At 38.7% G+C, this 19,555-nt stretch overlaps 3 protein-coding genes across 4 annotated transcripts; all 3 read right to left on the reverse strand.

The window, feature by feature from the left end:
• Window positions 1–574: 574 nt before the first annotated feature.
• On the reverse strand, window positions 575–6,319 carry LOC133981601 (endoplasmic reticulum-Golgi intermediate compartment protein 2-like). The gene is made up of 13 exons (XM_062420377.1): window positions 6,191–6,319; window positions 5,435–5,543; window positions 5,302–5,348; window positions 5,147–5,214; window positions 4,941–4,981; window positions 4,223–4,324; window positions 3,982–4,074; window positions 3,764–3,819; window positions 3,000–3,098; window positions 2,753–2,850; window positions 2,503–2,665; window positions 1,561–1,640; window positions 575–1,431 (listed from the first exon to the last, which is right to left on the reverse strand). The coding sequence occupies exons 1-13, from the start codon at window positions 6,294–6,296 to the stop codon at window positions 1,360–1,362; spliced, it is 1,134 nt and encodes a 377-aa protein (XP_062276361.1). The 5' UTR covers window positions 6,297–6,319; the 3' UTR covers window positions 575–1,359.
• A 1,513-nt stretch (window positions 6,320–7,832) lies between these two features.
• Window positions 7,833–10,035, reverse strand: kxd1 (KxDL motif containing 1). Its single transcript, XM_062421128.1, has 5 exons — window positions 9,915–10,035; window positions 9,507–9,626; window positions 9,192–9,344; window positions 9,072–9,118; window positions 7,833–8,987 (listed from the first exon to the last, which is right to left on the reverse strand). The coding sequence occupies exons 2-5, from the start codon at window positions 9,602–9,604 to the stop codon at window positions 8,743–8,745; spliced, it is 543 nt and encodes a 180-aa protein (XP_062277112.1). The 5' UTR covers window positions 9,605–9,626; window positions 9,915–10,035; the 3' UTR covers window positions 7,833–8,742.
• Window positions 10,036–10,676: 641 nt separating this feature from the next.
• On the reverse strand, window positions 10,677–18,710 carry LOC133981763 (SIN3-HDAC complex-associated factor-like). 2 transcript variants are annotated; one of them, XM_062420610.1, is made up of 6 exons: window positions 18,471–18,710; window positions 15,710–15,837; window positions 15,499–15,598; window positions 15,252–15,375; window positions 14,937–15,087; window positions 10,677–12,905 (listed from the first exon to the last, which is right to left on the reverse strand). In XM_062420610.1, exons 2-6 carry the CDS (start codon window positions 15,835–15,837, stop codon window positions 12,584–12,586), a joined length of 825 nt encoding a protein of 274 aa, XP_062276594.1. In that variant the 5' UTR covers window positions 18,471–18,710; the 3' UTR covers window positions 10,677–12,583. The 2 variants fall into 2 exon arrangements, with proteins under 2 accessions (XP_062276594.1, XP_062276593.1); XM_062420609.1 differs by lacking the exon at window positions 18,471–18,710 and having other exon boundaries at window positions 15,710–16,065.
• Window positions 18,711–19,555: the final 845 nt, after the last annotated feature.

Raw genomic sequence — 19,555 nt, forward strand, 5'->3', positions numbered from 1 at the left:
ACTTGAAAAGTTGAACAGAACTGTGGCTCATGTGTTCAAGTGGTTAGAATATTAGGGAGGAGCATGAGAAGATGCCACTAGGCTGTAGAAATGTGTTTACTGTGTGTACAAATGTCAGAAAAGGTGAAAGAATATGTCATCCGGCCCTCTGTCTCCATCCAGGCCGTCCCCCTGCCTGCTGTGAGTGATTTTGTATACAGAAAACAAAAAAAACTGCTTTATTGGAACCCGTAACGGATGGCACGATCATAAATCCCCATTGAGATCAAGTATAACTGTGTAGTGTTAATTGTGTACTATTCACCTTGTACAGCTGTATTCCTACAAATATGGTTTACTGTATCATTGATACTGTAGTTTCAAAGACGTGAACAACTATTTTTATGAAATGCGACAGTACTGATATATTACATTTTGCTAAAAAACAAAAAACTTGTTTACTGAAAGATATTCTGAAATACTGTCAAATAAACTCTTGACATGGTGTAAAATATTATTTTCAACAAATGTCTTTACTTATGCCGGAGATAACACTAAGCATTAACAAGGAAGATACATCAAGTCGAAAGAGGATTTTTATTTAACAAATCAGCCTCATATTTGCGACAAGCATTTACACATAGGCACACTTGTGGAACATTTAAAGTCCTTCTAGTCTTTTTTTTGTTTGTTTATTTTTACATAGTTCCCATTTACAGGCTCTGCACCCCCACACAGCTGGTTCCTTTGTGGCTGAACTTAGCTATGATGTAAGTTTAAATGTGATTAATTGGTCAATTAAAGTGAAAACACCTGTGTGGGTGTACCATTGCTGTGTAAGTACTTTAACACCTGGTACCATAGTATTTAACAAGGTCAGATCCACAATAATAGACCTTTAAACAGAATGCATTTTGACATGTAACAATAGAAAAAACACAGTTGTAAATAATGAAATTAACAAGCAGCTGGATTCTATTTAGTTGTTTCATTTTAAGGTCCTGGTTTGTGCATGCTGGGTCATGGCTTGGACCCAGACTGTGCCATTATTAATGTTATCAGTAATATCTGTGCTTTTCCTATGACAAGTCAAAATGTCTGTTGTTCAGTCCTCTTAGTGCTGCACCCTTCCAGTGATTGAGACATAAAATAAGTGGAGGTATTGATTACAGTCCTTCCCAGATGAATGAACAGTTGTCTGAATCACCCACCAATAAAACATTTAAAAATTATAAAAATATTTACACATCTCTGAACAGATCAGGGACACTTTTCATGATGAAACAACTTGTAAACATATTCCCATTGCTCGTTGCTGTCTAGTGGGATAGGCTAAGATGGTGAGCTGTGGGTCAGCTGCAGCTGAGTTGTAATGAACTCTCACTGCTGAGTGTAGTTTTGCGTTGGAATGGGGTTCTCATTGCTTTCTTGCATATTCAGAGGCTCCTCCTCCTAAGATAGAAGAAGGAAAAATAATAATAGTAACAACAAAAAAGGTGAAATTGCTTGTCACCTATCAAATGTATTTCAATTCAAAGTAAATGTTATGTCAACAAGGTGTACAACCACGTATTCACTTACTTTAAGAGGTCTGTACATTCCCATTTTAAAACGACAGCAAACCACATCAACCAGGAAACCAACCATACCATGAAGCATGCCTACAAGTGAGAGAAAGATTAACATACTGGTGATGAGGTTTGATTTGAGTTATGATGTTAATTGTTGCTCTCATACAGGAGAGGCTGTTGAGTCAAAGTACATGTCTGTTTTTGACAACATGATGTTTTCATGCTCACATACATCCATGAAGAATGATTTTTGGCTGATTTTCTAATCTTAAAGCTGGCCTATTACTCCATTTTTTGTTCAAAGTACAATGCATTCATCATCTCCTCCAGATAATATCCTATCTCATATAAACATCCTCTTAAATCACAAGATTAGGTCCAGCTTTTGGGTGCACATGACATCTAAGAAGAGTAAACCAATGGTAATGCATTATTTTGTCCATTAACTACAGTAGCTACAGTTAGCTAGTTGTATATTTTCTAATAAATACCAGAAGTTTTAGAATTCATTTTCAACTTTTCAGGCAGACATTGCTTTTTAGTGCATGTCAGTTTCATGTGGAGTGTTTTAAAAACACTTTCTTGTTCATGGGGGTTCAGGCTTTTGTGGAATGCTCTAACATCTAAAAGGACTTTTTTCAGCTATAATGTCAGAAAATGTCAGAAATGTTCACTGTGATGGATAGCTTATCTAACACATTTTAAAGCTCTTCAAGATGCTTTTGAACTGCAGTTAAATAAATAAATTAACAGCACCCAATGGCTGTCCAGAATTCTGGAGAGCAAATTTAAAAACCTTTGGTAAAGAGTGGTTGGGCTGAACTCAAATGAGTTAAAACATTAAAAAGTCCTTTAAAGATGCATGTTGGACTGAGCATGGCTGAGACACATTACCAGATATCATTTGAATACTAATGTATGTTATGCAAGTTTGCATGTGTGAGCTCTGGACCTGTCGTAGAGAAGATGCCTCCAATGATGCCACAGAGTCTGACGAGAAACTGCCAGAAAGGCATGTGCTGCTCGGTGACTTTCACCATTAGTGAGCTGATGTCGTATTTCATGAAGATCCCTGAGACTCCATGGCTGCCGGCAGCATGGTTTATAGCTCGCTCCTGCGGGACAAAAATTCAAACATTTTTACTATAGTGATACATAGCATTCTAAACAAATACACAGACTCGTCCAAAATTCAAACCTACCCGCTCGGTGACGGAGTACTGATGTGTTTCTGCAGAGACCTTGTAGGTGTTCAGTTTGGTGGGCACGATGGTGATGAAGTACTGAAACATGTGGTTAGCTGGAGAGAATTGAAAAATGTCTGTTACTACAGAGCTGAATTAAACAGCAAAAAATAGAGTAATTAATATACAAATAATTTTCTGAAAAAGTGGTTATATGTGAAACAGAATCAAGATAAAGTTGGATTATTTGACCACACAGACATACAATCAGGTGAGATTTTCTCTGTGCCATCTAGTGGGCTGATAATTCCAGGGATCGCTTCTCCAAAGGACAAGTGATCAATCCGGTGAGAAAAATTATAACCTGTAACACAAAACCAAGTCAGAACAACTAATAATATTCATCACACGAATACAATCACTCTGTTTCCAAAGTATAATGAATCAGTCAATCCAACTTCATTTATATAGCACCTTTCATACAGACTAGTGTATTTCAAAGTGCTTTACAGTTGATTGACAAGCTGATAATGTGACAGAACAAATGACAATTTTTTAAAAAAGAGGGAAAAATAACAACAACAACAATAATAGTGATTTTAAAAAGGACGCACGCAAGAGAACATTTTTTGAAAAAAAAAGAAATAATTAATAAAGTAAATTAGGTTAAAATAGATTAAAAAGACAAAAGAAATGTAAAATAGAAGATGAAGTTTAATAAAACTGGACCAAAACTAGGTTAAGAAAGAGGCTAAAAGACAAAAAATAGACAAAAAATTGTTGTTTGATGTTTAAAACATCAAAAACAAGTACAATAGAATAAAATTAAAGGCTACAAACTATTACATTTTTAATCAAAAGCCAGGCTGAACAGGTGGGTTTTGAGCTTCCCTTTAAAAATGTCCACAGGCAGTCTGTTCCAACGATTTGTAGCGTAAAAACCAAATGCTGACTCTACGTAGGTTTTAGTTATAAGAACATACATAAAGTAAATATGTATACAAGGTATAGTCAGAAAGATAAACTCACTGTCATGGCTAACTAAGGCTGCTAGATGGGCATGGCCTCTGGGATGTGGGATAGACCTGGAAAAGAATGACAAATTAGTGGATTAGAATGAAGGATGCAAAACAACACACTGCTAAACTTAAAACTATCAGCATGTTCTGAGAACATGCAAAATTTCTAATAATTACCAATAATTATCAACACATTATCATGAATGTTAAAGCCATGTGGATACATACTTGCCCACGGTAATGTGGAAATTTCCTGCCACCTTGTTAACATATAGGTGTCCATGAATCCTGCAGGCACTAAGCTGAGTGGAACTGTCCTGGCTATGGGAAGAGGAGCAACATAATGGGGAGGGGAATAAAATGTTAAAATGGTTTTCATCAACATATGAGGAAGGTCACACATTCTCTGCTTTATCATCACATATTCAACCACCCCAACAGAGCAGAGGTCATCTTGAGGCTCCCATACCTTTGAGGCTCAGCAGGAGGAGCTGCTTTTAATGCAGCCTTGAAGAGCACATCCTGGAGGGCATGTTCCACTCTCAGACGCTCCTGAATGTGCAAAAGAGTCCTGTGACAGTGAGGGACAAGACAAATTAGGAAAACATAGACTCACTTGGGATAAGACACAATTAATTACAATGGATAATAGGGTGTTTTAAATCTGAGCCTATTATTAATGTCACAAAAAAGAAAAAATGTCAAATACTAAAGAGCCCAACTTTGAAGATACTGACTTGAACTGACAAATTTAGACAGCTGATGCCTGCTTTAAATAAACCTTAAAATACATTTTTACATGGAAGGACAACTGTGGATTTTGTCCCCCATCAATTACATTGCATAATGAAGGGATCTTTTAATGGTCAGTACAAACAGGAAAAGCAAGAATAGCAAGAAAAAGCATGTGTCAATGTTCATACAGGCCATAGAATAGACTTGAAAAACTGTGAAGCTACCATTTAACTCCACAAAAGGCTCCATTAAGTGGTTACCTTGAGGTGACTTTTAGAGTTTTTAACAGTGTCACCAGTGGACTGCTGATGAGTAAATACTGTATCGAGACCATAGACTGTACTGTTAACAACTAAAAAAATAACTTCTAACTGAATTTAATGATTGAAAATCTCACCACAGTCCTTTAGGGATTGACATAAACAAGTATAACTAGTTTAACTTGAACTTACATGTGCCACAATCTTTGCTGTGGAGAGAGCTCAAAGTTGACCTAAAAAACAGAACAAAAGTACCCTTTACCTTTATAACGCAATATATTAAAGTCAGGTAAAAAGCATTATTGAGTTTAACACTTCTACTTCACCACTGACAAGTTTCTCATCTTTATTATGCAGTTGATGAATTGCTATTGCACACTGAAGATGCGCATACTCACTGATTCATATTTTAGCCCATCAGAAGCAACCATGGTCTCTGCCAGATCCAGGACATCTGCACCTATATCTGTATTTATCCACAAGGTAAAGTCATACCTTTCCCATAAGCTGTGTTTGATAAAGGCTAACATACAAAGACAATGTTACTACTTACATTGGCATCTCATGGCCACTGTGATGTCGACATTTATCCTCAGTTTACTGTAAATGCAGAGCAGATGCAGTTAAGAGGTGTGCTAAGCCAAGACACTGTTTATAAACACAAAATCAACTTCTTTAGCTCTTACCTGCTGAAGTCTTTGTCCACCTCATACTCATACTTCATCCATGTGTCTCTGTACACAAAGAATTCCAGGAAGGCAAGGACAGCCATGAGAGTGAAAGCTATCAGCGACACTGGAGAGAGTGTCAGAGAGTAATTATGCAAAATATATGTTAACCTAATGCTACTCCCTCTGCAGTATTCTATGAAAACAATGGGTTTTTAAAAAAAATATTTTGTAAATAAATCAAGACATGAGCTTGAATAGTGTTATAGTACCAATTAAGTCCATGCCAGACTTTTGACTTTTTTCTAATAATATCTTTATTATTATATAATAATAATAATAATAATAAATTGTATTTATAAAGCTTCTAAAGCTGTAAACTTTACATTTGAAAAATTCCAAAATCTACATTAACTAATGAATACATTTTCAAATGAGAGATAAATCTTGCTTTATAAAAATGATCTCCTTCATAAATCAGTATCCATGAAAAAAAACTCAATTTAGATTTAGGTGGGCTTAATAGATGCACTTATCCTCACAGTTGAAAACATTCGTTACGAAATTTGAAAAGTAATCATATGTAATCAGTTACATTACACTGATTAAGTAATTGAAATAGTTACATGACCTATGGCATTTCAAACAGGGTAACTAGTAATCTGTAACCTGCTACATTTCCAAAGTAACCTTCCAACCCTGTCCCTCGGGCAGGAGCTTGTATTAAACTTAAACTAGCAACATTTGGCTGTGTTGTGTTTATCTGTGAGTTACCTGTCCCACCGCTGGCTGTAGACTCTACATAGCTCTCGGGAACCTTTGGGAAAGCGTCTAACTCTTTCACCAGAGTCAGGGCCTTCTTCTTGGTCAGTCTCTTCATCTTAGGATCGGCAGTGATGTACTCCTAGCTTCATAAAGAGTAACTCTGTTGGTCAGCGTTATTTATTTATGTTAAAGTCTTTTTCGGCTGCTGTTCTGTGCTGACGTCAACCATGACAACAGCCGAGCTAACCGTCGACCCTTAGCAACAGCTAGCCGGCTAAAAGTATAAAACAGGAAATATTAGTGTAGCGTCGGCTCAGTCCACGATTAAAGGGCTTTTCTCGACGTTAAATATAAAGAAAGTATCCGGTAAGTGTGTTGTTGGTTGCAAAGACATATGTCAATGGTTGGTTGGACTAGCTTCTTTGTCTTTTTGACGCCTTGTCTGAAAGAAAACTGCACACATTTGGACTCAGCGCCCTCTGACGGCGGCTGAAGCTGTTCACTACAAGTAATAAACCTGAATTTTATTGTTTTAAGAAATGTTTAAAACGGCGAAATTCAAAGCTATTTTGTGGTATATGTGCTATTATGTATGAACAGTTTAGGGTTAGGGTTTGAGCTAAGATTGGATAACTAACTGGGCAGCGGCCAAAGCTCCCAGGTTGTCTTATCTGTCAGTTAATATCACTACACTGATCTGTTTTTTTCCCCAAATTTATTTGGTTATAAATAGAAGTGGCCCCTTCCTAATCTTGAGGCCCTGCCTTATAGAGGGGCCTTAGATAAGCTGACACACAGCAAACCTTGGGATAGGTGTGTGACCTCTATTAACCCCTCTGTTCATGTCCTTGTCTGTGCATTACATACAGTATCCTTATGCTGGAATATTTCATGCCATCACGGACATGTTATGAGATGATAGCCCCCTGGGTATAGACACCTTAAAGTCAAGTGTTTCAGATTCAGAGCCCATATCGCATAGTGTCAATGAAAAATCACTTCACACGAAGTCCCTGACTAAAGCCCCTGAGTCTCTGCCAGAGCAGTTTGATCATCCATTCATGTATGCTGTGCTGTAATCTGAATAAATACAAATTAATTTTGGAATACACACTATGTAAACACAGTATCACCTGAAATAATAAGTCTTGCAACTACATTTTTTAGACTTTCCCCTACAACATCAAGATCAGATAATAGAGGACCTCCAAGGCCCTTATCCTGTCTGTTGACATCTAGCAGATCACAACAGCCCTGAAACAGATGCCTGCTTCCCCAAGTTGGTAACCCTGACTTGGATCTATCTAGGACACAGTGTGTAAAAGACACCTCTGGTCATAAACTATATATAACATTAAATCAAGATGCAGTCACAATTCTCACATTCATTTTGACTTACAGGGTAAATATTATTCTCTTGACTTTGGTAAGTATAGACAAAACAAACACAAACATATCTGTCCCCTCATACTTAGAAGCAGAGCGTTATAGAGATATGAGTGGATAATATCAACAGGTGACGATTTCTGTTGTTGATCCATTGAAATAGTGTGACTGTGGGCTAATCAGTTTTTTTGGTCTGGATGTTCCACACAAACCAGTTTTATTTGAATGTAAGGTTGTCCGCTGGGACCAGTAAAATGTATTCATAACCATATTTTATCCCCACTCATGAGTTGCTTGAATATTTGCTTTTTATGGCGCAGCTTCAGTTTTTTTCTTTGCTTTTCATCTTAAGGAGAAAAATATTTAAATTCACATGTAATATATTACAGATATAACTTGTGTGAAGTGTGTGTTATGGGCTGGATTTTCCCTTTTAAACAAAAACTGCATCTTTAAAGGGAGCAGAGTGGCTTCGTCCTCCACTCACACAACCTGATTTCCAGTGTCTGCTCTGCTACCGTGTCCTTGAACAGTCTGCTGAATCCCTGACAGCTCCTCGGACACCCATCACTGACCCTGACTGACTGATCGCTGACACTGCACCTAATCTCAGGCCTCTCTGTGATAAGCAGGCAAGTAGAGACTGATATACCCTTCAAGAATCAGTAACATGTTGTATTAAATGCTGCTGAAAACATTCATAACAAGGGTTCATAGAGTAACAATGCTCCATTATCATTATTCTAGTTACTACTTGAACATCCAAGTTACTTTTACTCAGGTTGAAAACACTACTTACTCTCTTTCAAGTAGCATACATCATGAGGGAAAATATGAGAGAAAACTTCCTTCAGTCAGGAGTGCATCTCTTTAACTTGCCAAAAATTAAATATGCTATATAATCACATAATAAGTGAGAGCTTTGCCCTACTTTAAAACAACTTCAAGTATGGTCTGCATTATTTTAGTGCTGTGCAGGAAAAGGACAAGTAAGCATTCAAACAAACATCCAGCGTCCTCAAAGACAGTTCATAGCCATCTCCAGAGTCTGTGTTGTCTGTAAACATTGTAGAGGACAACACAGATGTGAAAATGCAACACGCCCTCAAGCTGACAATAGTTACTAGTTATTGTTGGAACTCCAGTTAAGAGACTGAAATCCATCCACGAAATGTCTATTCTGCAGGCACAGAGTCAGGGCCCTCATCCTGTAGGACGGCTGACAATGGGACGTCAGAGGTGGGCGTGTCAGACGGATCTTCGGAGCATCTGCTCACGGTGGGTGAGATCACATCTGGACTAGTGTCACAGGACTCTGTACTCTGCTCTGAGGTGGCCGTTGTGATTGTTGTAGGAACACTGGGGGCAACTGGGTCAAACTCATCGTCGTCATCCTCAGGCATGGCTGACTCATGGATATCTGCCAAAAAAAAAGTTTAAAGTATGATATTTAGGCAAATTGAGCTGATTGTGATTATAAAATGGTGAATGAAAAGAAACTCACTGCTGAAAGCTTCAGGATACTGCTTAGCAATCTTCCCCTTTAGTGTCCTGAAGGCAGAGACCAGTGATCAGAGCATGTGCATGTTAGGTACTTAGGTTGCACTAAGGAGGTCAGCCTTACCTGATCCTTCTGAAGATGCTGTCCAGATCTTTCTTCATCTCCACAAGGGTGCGGGTGTGGAGCAGGAAGCGCTCGTTCATTTGCTGCAGTCGCACGTTTGACAGCCCGTTAAAGTTGATCAGCATTTCGTTGGTTTTCTCAAAGCGGTCAAGCCTGTTGTGACAATATTTGAGCAAAACATGAACAGCGTTCGGTCTACAAAGAACAAGGCAGTGTGTCAGCATCACTCATACTGCAGGTTAACTGACCTTACCTAACAGAGGACCCACTTCATGTTTAGTAGTATGAAGAGCAAAAAAGGCCAATCACACTCACATGTGTCTCTGAGCCTGGATGATGGCGTTGACATCCTCACAGTTGACCATACTCAGCATCCTGTTGCAGAACACGCCAGATGCTGTGGGCTCCACCATGATGAAGATCAAGAGGGAAAGGCTGCAAATACAAACCGTTACTGAGAAAGACGCTCTTGAGCAGCAAAGACTGAAACACTGAACCCACAAAGTAAGCTTAATGTGAGCCTAATGGACACAGACAGTCATTCAGCCAGATTCAATAATATTAATGAACGTATTATCTTCTGGTGGTTATCTGATGTTATATTCTAAGCTGTTATATTTTAAGATAAATGACTTAATCAGTCCAGTCAGACCAGGACGAACCATTATCGATTTAGCGTGTAAGCTAAAACACACATCGAAGCTACAAAATTACATAACCTACCTCAGGTTGCACCGTAGTTGCTGTGTCTCTCGCTGTTTTAATAACAGATAAAACTACATCTACAGTCTAAAGAAGCATCTGACAGCAGGCTGTAAAACAAAAACAAAGCACTACCCTGTTTTCCTACTTCCGGTCACAGGATCGTCGTTTCCGGTGCTCGTCTTTTTTTTCTTCTTTATTTAATACAGCGCGGAGAACAAATAATAAAAAAACTGAAAAAGTTAATAATTATATATTATAATAAGAAAACGGAGCAAAGGTGCTTCAAAATCATAAGCACTCGTGAATAAAGATCAAAAGAACAAATACAAACAAAATGAAAAAGCATATTATTTCTAAGTAGAATCAAAATGATGCATGTGTTGGTTGCCTTCCCATATACTGTCATTATAGGGAGCTGAAAATAGCATTACATGAATCTAACAAAAACTGTTTTTGAAATTTGATTCATGAATATGTAACTAAGGAGGCAGACAAGTTTTATAGCATCAAAAAACTGCTGATTGAAAAAACATATTGATTGTGTGGAGACATGTTTCAAATGTTGTTTCCCACAAAATGAACAGTATTTTTTTATATGCTGGATTGACAATGGACAGGCTAATACTGACCTCAAACACATACATATCTGTAAAATAAAAAGAGCCTGCAGGATGAATGGAAAATGTGTGCAGCAGTTTTGCACCTTTTGTAAGTAACTCTAGAAAAGAAAGAAACTCCATGCATCCAGAAAACTCACAAAATTACTTTTATTGAGGGACAAGTAAAAAAAGTACATGATGTATAAAAAATACAAAACCGCTTTATCTAACTTGTAAGCGAAGTAAATGCATAGCAACAGTACATGCAAGTCTAGAGTTAAGTATCCTACTATTCTGTAACATTTTTAAGCTACAGGCTAAAAGAGGAAAAGTACAGTTTGGTTGCAATCTATCAGTCGTTTCGTTCTACGTGATACAGATCCAAAGTGATGGTAGAAAATAAGTTAGGTTACACACAACTCAAATGATGAGTAAATAAATACTTAACAACACTTCACAAATATTGACAACCGGTAATTCAACGCAGCATTAAATGAAGCTTGCGTGAGAATTACATTTGATTTCTGATGTACAAAAACCATACTACATATAAGATTAAGATGAAAAGAGTAGTATTACACTTCTAAGCGAGAGGATGCAGTGATACAAATAAATATGAAATAAATAAATAATGAAACCCATATAAGAACCAAATGGCTCACCCAACCCCTTATATACATAACACCCCCACTGCTCCCAACTACAACATCACATCATCACATATATGAAATTTCATATTAGTGTTCTTTTAGAATACCATAAACATACATACAAATGACCTCGGACAAGCACAAGTGTCCATAGAAAACCTGCATGGATTTGACATTGGGTGAATTTCAATGTGCTTTGGCTTTCACTTGATAAATAAAGTAATATTAGGCTATATATCACAACACATTTGTGGTATATAAGAGGCAATGGCATAGAATTTCAACTCGTATAAAGTTTTTTTACCATATACTGAACCGGGAATGACTGAAATTACTGATATTGATATTGCTGAATGACTATAAACCGATTGTGTGTTTTGCTGTCATATTGTGTTGTATTATTATGCAAAGACACTTCTATTTTTCCGTTTTCTTTTTTTCTTTTTCTTTTACATATAAAAATAAGTTAAAACTTCAGAAAAATGGATCCAAAAAAATAAAAGTAAGATTTACAGTTTATATAAGGCCATGCAATTTAGTATACTCATGCATCAGATCATTAGTTCTTTTGGATGAGTGAGCTTGCCATTCATGCAAAAATGCACTATGTGTTGCTGAGGCCACGATAAATATAGCAACTGTCCCTTTTTGTTCCTTAATACCAATCCAGAATTAACACTAGCACTGTCTGTAACACATAATTAAGGCTGGTGTATTTGCTGTTGAAGCTGTGAATAGGCTTTATCTAAATGGGACCCACATATTTGCACACAGAGACACTAATCCAGTCTACAAACACAAACTCTCTGATAGGAGTGGATGTCGATGTGAACAGACACAAACACAAGGGCTACTGTACAGATCTGTGCTCTGTCAATATAAAGTGTCATTCATTCCAAAACAACATAACCACCATTTCAGAAAAAGAGATAACTACTCTCAACAAAAGGAAGCAAAACTAATCCTGTGATATTAGTCATCTTGACATATATGCTTACAATATTTCCAGATATATGAGAGAATGGGTTCGGCTATACTTTTTGAAATGTTGAGTAATGAGTTTCAAGTAGCACTTTTTTCTGTAACAAGTGGATCTATTGCCTTTTGGAATAAAATCTGTTATATGTACCAGCAAACTAGAGCTCCAGCATTTTACCTAAAGTATATCAAAAACACTACAAATGATGGTCCATCATTAGGATGGTAAGAATATTAAATATTAAAAAAAGAGACAAAGTGGAAACACAACAGTCCATAAGTTACCGTTTCAACATAATAAACAAACCTCCAACATTATAAACGGAGAAGACCAAAGGATTCGCAGCTGCTTTATGATTGAAGGCCGTCTGAGGCAACTTCTTTCTGTAAGTGCTCAAGAAAAAAAAAACGGCACCCCGAGATTTATTCACAGATGTGTGCAGAGGGGGGGGGTTTGACTTTACCATCCTTCTTCTGCCACCACCCCGCTCCTGCCTGAAGGTGTTGTCACGGTGACGCATAGCTGAGCAGGCTCTGCATTTTGCACACAGGTTGCTGCCTCTTTCATTTCCTCTTCGGTCAGGGAATCCATCCTGCTGACTTCCACGCCCACCTGACCCTCCTCAACCTCCACCTCTTCCTCCTCGTCTTCCTCCTCATCTTCTTCTTCCTCTTGCTGCTGCTGCCGTTGTTTGTTGCGGCAGCACGGTTTGAACAAATGAGGGTCGATGAGCACCTCCCCAAAGCGCCCCTTGTAGATTATTCCACAGCACACTTTTTGCCTAGAAAAAACATGACACGTTAATTTATCGGGTACATGTTGTATTCATTCAAACATATTATGGAGTTACAGCAGAAGAATGGCCTGCAGGTGTTTTATAGGCTTCCTCTACATTACGATGCAATGATAGCGTATCTGTGACAAATATTCAGTGTCAAAATGAATATCGTCTAATGCACACACGGGTTAAAGGTGTGTAAAAAAATGAAGTCGTGCATGTTGTAGTTGTAGTTTGGGTACTACCACACTGTGAGCGGTCATGTTTGTTGAAGGTTTTCTGTCACAGACCTTCAGCAGGTGTTAAAAAATTGAATTGTTTAACTCATACAAGTACAAAAGACATGATGTTTGATGTAATAGATTGCACATCTGAAGTTTCACTCTAAAGTTTCAATTCTCTACAAGCATTTTACATAAAAACACAAAAGTTTTTATTATGAATGAAAACCATTGAATTTTACAAACTATTGTTTACTTTAAAAGGCAACAGCAGAAAAACTGTTCCTTTAACTTCTTCCACTCCCCAAGGACGCAAGTATCCTCGGCTCACATTACTGTGTTTCAGAGGCTATAGTGGTGGAGCTACAGTGATGACCAAATGCAATCCATTGGTACCAAGCATGTCATTCTAGCTTGTTGGATGGGGAGCTAAATAACTCTACAAAGTGAGAGTAATCTGAATGAAAATGGGTTCTATGGGTACCCATGAGTCTCCCTTTTATGCTAATCTCATGCAATTTAATTGTAAAGTATTACATTTATATTTAAGTATAAATGTGTAATTTTCGCTGATTCTAAAAAGGGTGTATTTGAATAGTTCTGCATAGTGGGGTCACTAAACAGTCCTGGAATTGCATAAATTGAAGATGAATGGAAAGCTGAGACTTTTGTGAATTCAATGAGCCCAATTCTATTAATGTGTGTTAATGTTAGTCCCCACAGTAGCCAATTCATTGAAGTAAGACTTTTTTTTCATTTCACCTCACTCTATAACCTGTTTCCTATTGTGACTTCTAGGATAATTACAGCCTCATGAAACTTTACAACCACAAACTACAGAACCAGGGCATTCAGAGGATATATGTGTTTTCCAGGTACATTGACAATGAGGGGGTTTCTGAGCAATTTCCAGAAGAGAAGTGCTCACCATGCAAAGGCCAAAATGCAATTCTTACAGAAATCTGAATGTCAAAAGATTTTGATTCATATCAAAGCATGAATGTTTCTATGATGTTCCTCAAGGTCTCTGTCTGAATGTGGTAAGCAGTTTTATAAATTCATTACAAATTCATTGTTACATTTTGCACCAAATCTGTGTAACAAATGGTTTCAACCCCAAAAATTGCTGCAACAACCTGCTAGTGATAATTGAGCATGGGAATTTGCTGTCGTATACTTCTATCATATTCTAAGCCTCTATATACTCTAAACCAGGGGTGTCAAACTCATTTCAGATCAAGAGCCACTTGCAGCCAAATTTGATCTCAAGTGGGCCAAACCAGCAAAACCATTGCATAATAACCTATAAATAATATATATTATAACTAAAATTAGAGCAATTTCAACAATATTATGTCAGTTTTCTTCAGATTATTTTGCACAAAAGCTGCTGATTGACAACATTTTGCACAATGTTCAGTATACGAATGGTTTAAATATAACTAAAATATGTGTTCATTGTTATTACCAAGAGCATAAAGATGGAAGATTCCTGGTTTGAATATGATTTTCATTCCTACTGCAAAGAGTGTTGGACTGCAAGTTCTGTGATTTAACATTGCCACTGTCTGTAATCAACTGGTGTGACAGAAATGATATTTGTTTCAAGCTTTTGCACCAAACGTTCACAAAACTTAATGTACATGGCCTTCTGGTCTTTACATTTTGAGCATCTGGAATTGCACTAATATTAATGTTTATGTCTCTTTAATTTTGGATATGATGTTGTAATATAGGGTCAGAAACAATGCTGGCACTTTTAAAGGATTGTTCTTGATTTATGACAGAGTCTGTGCTTCACTGTCTGACTTACCTCTTCCAGTAGGTGAGGTCCAGGAAGGAGAAAACAGGAGAGCGGCTGGACCCGGGACTGAGCTCTGTGTCCGAGCCATCGTCTGACAGGTTGCTGTAGCTGGGAGACTGGGCGGGAGACGCACTGGAGGTAGTGCTGTGGGCATCTGAATCTGGTGAGCAGAACAGAGCATGAAAGGTGGAGGTTATATGCTGATTGTGTTGTGACTTTGAGGGGTCTTGTATAAGGAATGTGTGTGACAAAAAAAGACTATTCCTTCAAACATGTCTGAGTGACCTTAAAGTTACAAATCAAATGCCAAAACGCAGAGCTCACTGTTTCTTTTCAGCTCTTTCTGCAGCCTGCTGATCTGAATTGGACGTGCTTTCTTAGAGATGGACTTTATCTTCTTCGGCCTGGAAGTTATCTTTAGGCTGGGACCACCTCTGGCATCGACCACCTACATGAGGGAAAGGATGAAGGAAAGGATTATAGATGGGGAGACATTACCGCTTTAAATTATTTTTCACATCTTTAAATCAGGTATCTCAGTAACAATACCATTACTGTGGCCCAGACTCACATGATTCCAGTTCTTCTTGGTTCCCACGGGTAGTTTTTTCCACCGCTTCACCAGGAGCACACAAGCATTGCAGATTTCTCCAGATCGTGTTTCACTCAATCTGCAAAACAATTACAGTTAGTTTGTGAGAAAGAGAAAATATTTGATATCCATAATACACATTACAGGTGGATCTCTCACCAAACCCCACGTGTCTAGCTGTATCTCTTACCCAAAACAGCTCCTGAAGTCTTTCTCATACCGCTTGCTGTCCGTGAAACGAGAGCTTGACGACTTTGCGCGGCAGATGCAGCAGCCGTCCAAACTCCTGTACATTTTTGGCTTATGAAAGCCAAACATCTGCGTGCAAAACATAATTCACATGTGAACAACTCAGGCACTAATCAGTGTGCACCATTGTTAACTGCAGTACCTCCTTGCAGCTCTGGATTTCTGGTGCATATGAGAGGTGATATTTTATTGAACCATTTCACATTAGCCAAACGTGAATTAATCACGAAATCGGGTGCTTTACAACGATCAGAGAGGTAAAAACATCCAGAGAAAACGATTTTTGTTGGAGCATCTCTCCGCTCTGGCCCACATGGAGGAAGTAGGTCAACAGTCAGACAGCGTGTCAGACAGATCATGTCAGCATGCTGCGCTCACAGGATGCACGCTTCATTTTGGCAACTCAAAATATGAGCACGCACTTCGTCCCAGCCTCCAGGCTGCATAGGATATTAGGTTATTTGTAGTGGTTAAAACAAACTACGAAATATAAACTAGTGTTGCCAGACAAACGCAGAAAAATATAAATGGCTCTGGGATGATTCACTCGAAATACAATAAGCACGCCGATGTGTGCAGAGGAATTATGATTTATGTTGCTAGGGAGAAATGTAATCTCCACAGCACATGTAGACTTGAACTGCGGCAAAACTGCGAGCCGCGCCCCCCAGACTGTTTTTTTTTTTTTTTTTGCCATCATTCCTCAGGGTCTTCTGACAGTGCGGTGCCACAGTTTAGCGGACACAGAGCAGGAAAACTGATCGACCACTCACTCTGATTGTTTTATCAGATGACATTTAAAGTTGGCAAATGTGAAGGGGAATATAAAACAGACACAAAACTATCTACTTATGTATGAAGATATCCGTTTAAGTATAACAAATGACACAATAAGTTGTCCAGTTGATATTCAGTACAATAGATTAAGCAAAACACTCGAACTCATTTTTAGAAGTAAGAAATCCGACATTGTATTTTTTTTAAATGTAAAACTATGTGCGACATTACTATTTCTTAACATAGCTACTTGTGTATTATGTCATTAAGTCTGTAAAACAAAACAATAATACACAGTAAGTCCTGTCGAGCACACTGTAACAATAAACAAAGCTTTAAAGATCTCCGTGTATAGCCTGTATGCTTTACTGTTGCAGAAAGTTACGCAACTTGCAAATAAAGCCACTGACCTACGACTATAAGGCAAAGGTCTAATTTACATACAACTTTATTTAAACTGTGAAGAGCCTCACTGAGATCGAATATCTAATAGGGCAAAAGAACCCATAACACATACAATGTTAGTACAACAAATAAATGAATAATAATACAAAATGGATAAGAGAATAGCAGAACAGAAAATGAAATTGATAAAATAGCAGCAGTGTGGGGTTTTTTCCAATTTACTATTACAATATAAAAACAATCAGTGTTTATAAAATGTGATATGAAGAGCTCCATATCCAGCCTAAAGTGCCTCATCTGTCCATTGCAGACGATCTCTGCAGCAGACTACAGTACGTGACGCAACTCAACATGGCAACACACTTCAAAGGCGGAGGCAGTGTGGAGAAGGGGGTGTGATGCGATTTTCCATTAAAACTGTTTTATTAAACGCAAACCGTAAAAATTATCCCGAAAGCAGTACGGACCTGTTCAAAGAACACATCACATTTTAAAAATAAAAGAAGACACCGCGAAATGCACTTGTTTTTATCGAGAGAAAAGTGCAAGTCGTCAATTTCACCGCCCACTCCGGCGAGAAAGCATGGCATGCCACACGACCTGCTTCATGCGCACCCATTTTATGACGGCCGTCCTCTGCTCGACGATGCCCGACTTTCCTTATCTACCTTAACTTTATGTAGTGAGATAAACTACGGCGAAGAGATTTCAAAAGCAAAACATTCCCCGTTCATTTTTTAGGGAAAGGTGTTCTTAGATAATCGTGTAATTTGATCTTTACTCTTTGTTATTCCGTAGCCGCGTCACTGCAACAGTCCAGCTACAACTGCATGTGCACGAAGTTCAAAGCGACGGCTTCCTGAAAGTCGGTGTTCATATACTGTTTTCTCACACTAAACAACATTGTTCATCCAGTTTGAGATTCACAAAGCGTTCATAAATAGTTGGTGTTCGCGGTGGCTGTTTTGTTGACAGCAGCGCCCGCGTGCTGAGACGCATCTCTCGTCCGGGTGGGCGTGAGAGGCTCAACTTGGCTTATTTAGCAGGCGCAGATGTGCAGTAGACTGCAGCTGCTATACAACCACAACGTGAGCGTTACCATGCTTTTTAGAAGAGTGTGTTTCCGACAATAGCGACCACAAAAAACGACTTCAGTCAAATTTCGGGAACAATTAAAGGAGTGCTTTTCTCCAACAGCCAGACGCACCAGCCAACAACAACAACAGCCATTACATGCTCATCGTGCTTTCACATTAACCCATTCTGACACTATTTAACACATCTTGGGGTTTATCTTGCATTCCCCCGCTTTGCCCGGTCACTTTAACTGTTCATAAGGTAACCTACACAATAACCGGACCACCCAGTTGGTCTTGACGCAGGCCTAAAAAAAGAGCAATTGTTCAAAGACAACTCGGAGCTTGTTTTAAATTACACGTCTGAAAACAGCGTAGACTCCAAACCCCCTTCAAAGCTGCAAAGACTTCACAAAACAAACAGAAACCGACTGCATTTGTTACCTTGTTGCAAGTTGCGTGAAGTTGATACAAAGTAATAGTCCGTGTGCGGCGTCGTTATGATGTGACTATTATCAAAATCAGCCCGCATCAGTAACCCGCTCTTCTCTTGTTGATGTCTGCGCTTGTGGACGGGACTGGAGAGTTGTGGACACAGTGCGCATGCTCCGTATCCACACCTCCATTTCGGAGTAGAGCAGAAGGCTTTTTTCTTTTTCTTCAATCAAGACATTTACATAAACGACGTATGACGTCCCCGTGCGTCTGCGCTCTGCTGGCCTTATAAGGACGGAAACATTGCGCGGGAACAGGGGGCTCGGCCCCAGTTGCCATGGCACATTGGAGAATGTAAGCAGAGGGGCGGAGTCTGTCGTTTTACTACAAAGCGCCAGATGGCCCGTCTAGAGGCCGACGGTTTTTAGGGGGCTCGGCGTCTAGCAGGGAGACGCGCTTTGTTGATCTCAATTGCGTGACAACAGACCAGATTAGTTGTAAATGAAAGGTAGGAGAAACATAGTCTCCACCCAGTGGTGATCTCAGGGCACCCAATCACTGTTTTTTGCTTTTCATACAAGCACATCCGTCATCCTACTGTTACTGCTGTGTATGTTGTTGTCACTAGCAAAATGTGGAAAATCTTCTTGTGAACTCTACATGGCTATTATGGGGCCTTAAATTGTAGATAGTGGTCAAAATAAACAGACCTAGCACTCAACTGCAGTTTTAAAACAGTTCAAATAGCCTACTCATTTCTCTCTCCGTCATAGTACTATACAGGCAAGGACAATGTTGTAATCAACCAACCTTAAAGTTTGTCTCTCTGTCACACAAAATCACTCTCTTCATTTAGGTGGATTTTACTTCACGTTCACTGAATTTGATCACCATACACTGTACATGCACTCATACTGGCTCGTCCTGTGTAGGAGGGTGTTTTCACATGTAATAGCTGTGACACCAAAACCACTATAACAATGCCAACACCCTCAGACTGATTTTTACTGAGGTTTCTTCCATTTTTCTACAACAAAGGTTGTTTGTTTGGAGGGTTTTTTTGTTAGGGAGTTTTTCCTTGTTCGAATCGGGGG

The sequence above is a fragment of the Scomber scombrus genome, chromosome 6 (genome assembly GCF_963691925.1).
Source record: "Scomber scombrus chromosome 6, fScoSco1.1, whole genome shotgun sequence".
NCBI classification, from domain to species: domain Eukaryota; kingdom Metazoa; phylum Chordata; class Actinopteri; order Scombriformes; family Scombridae; genus Scomber; species Scomber scombrus.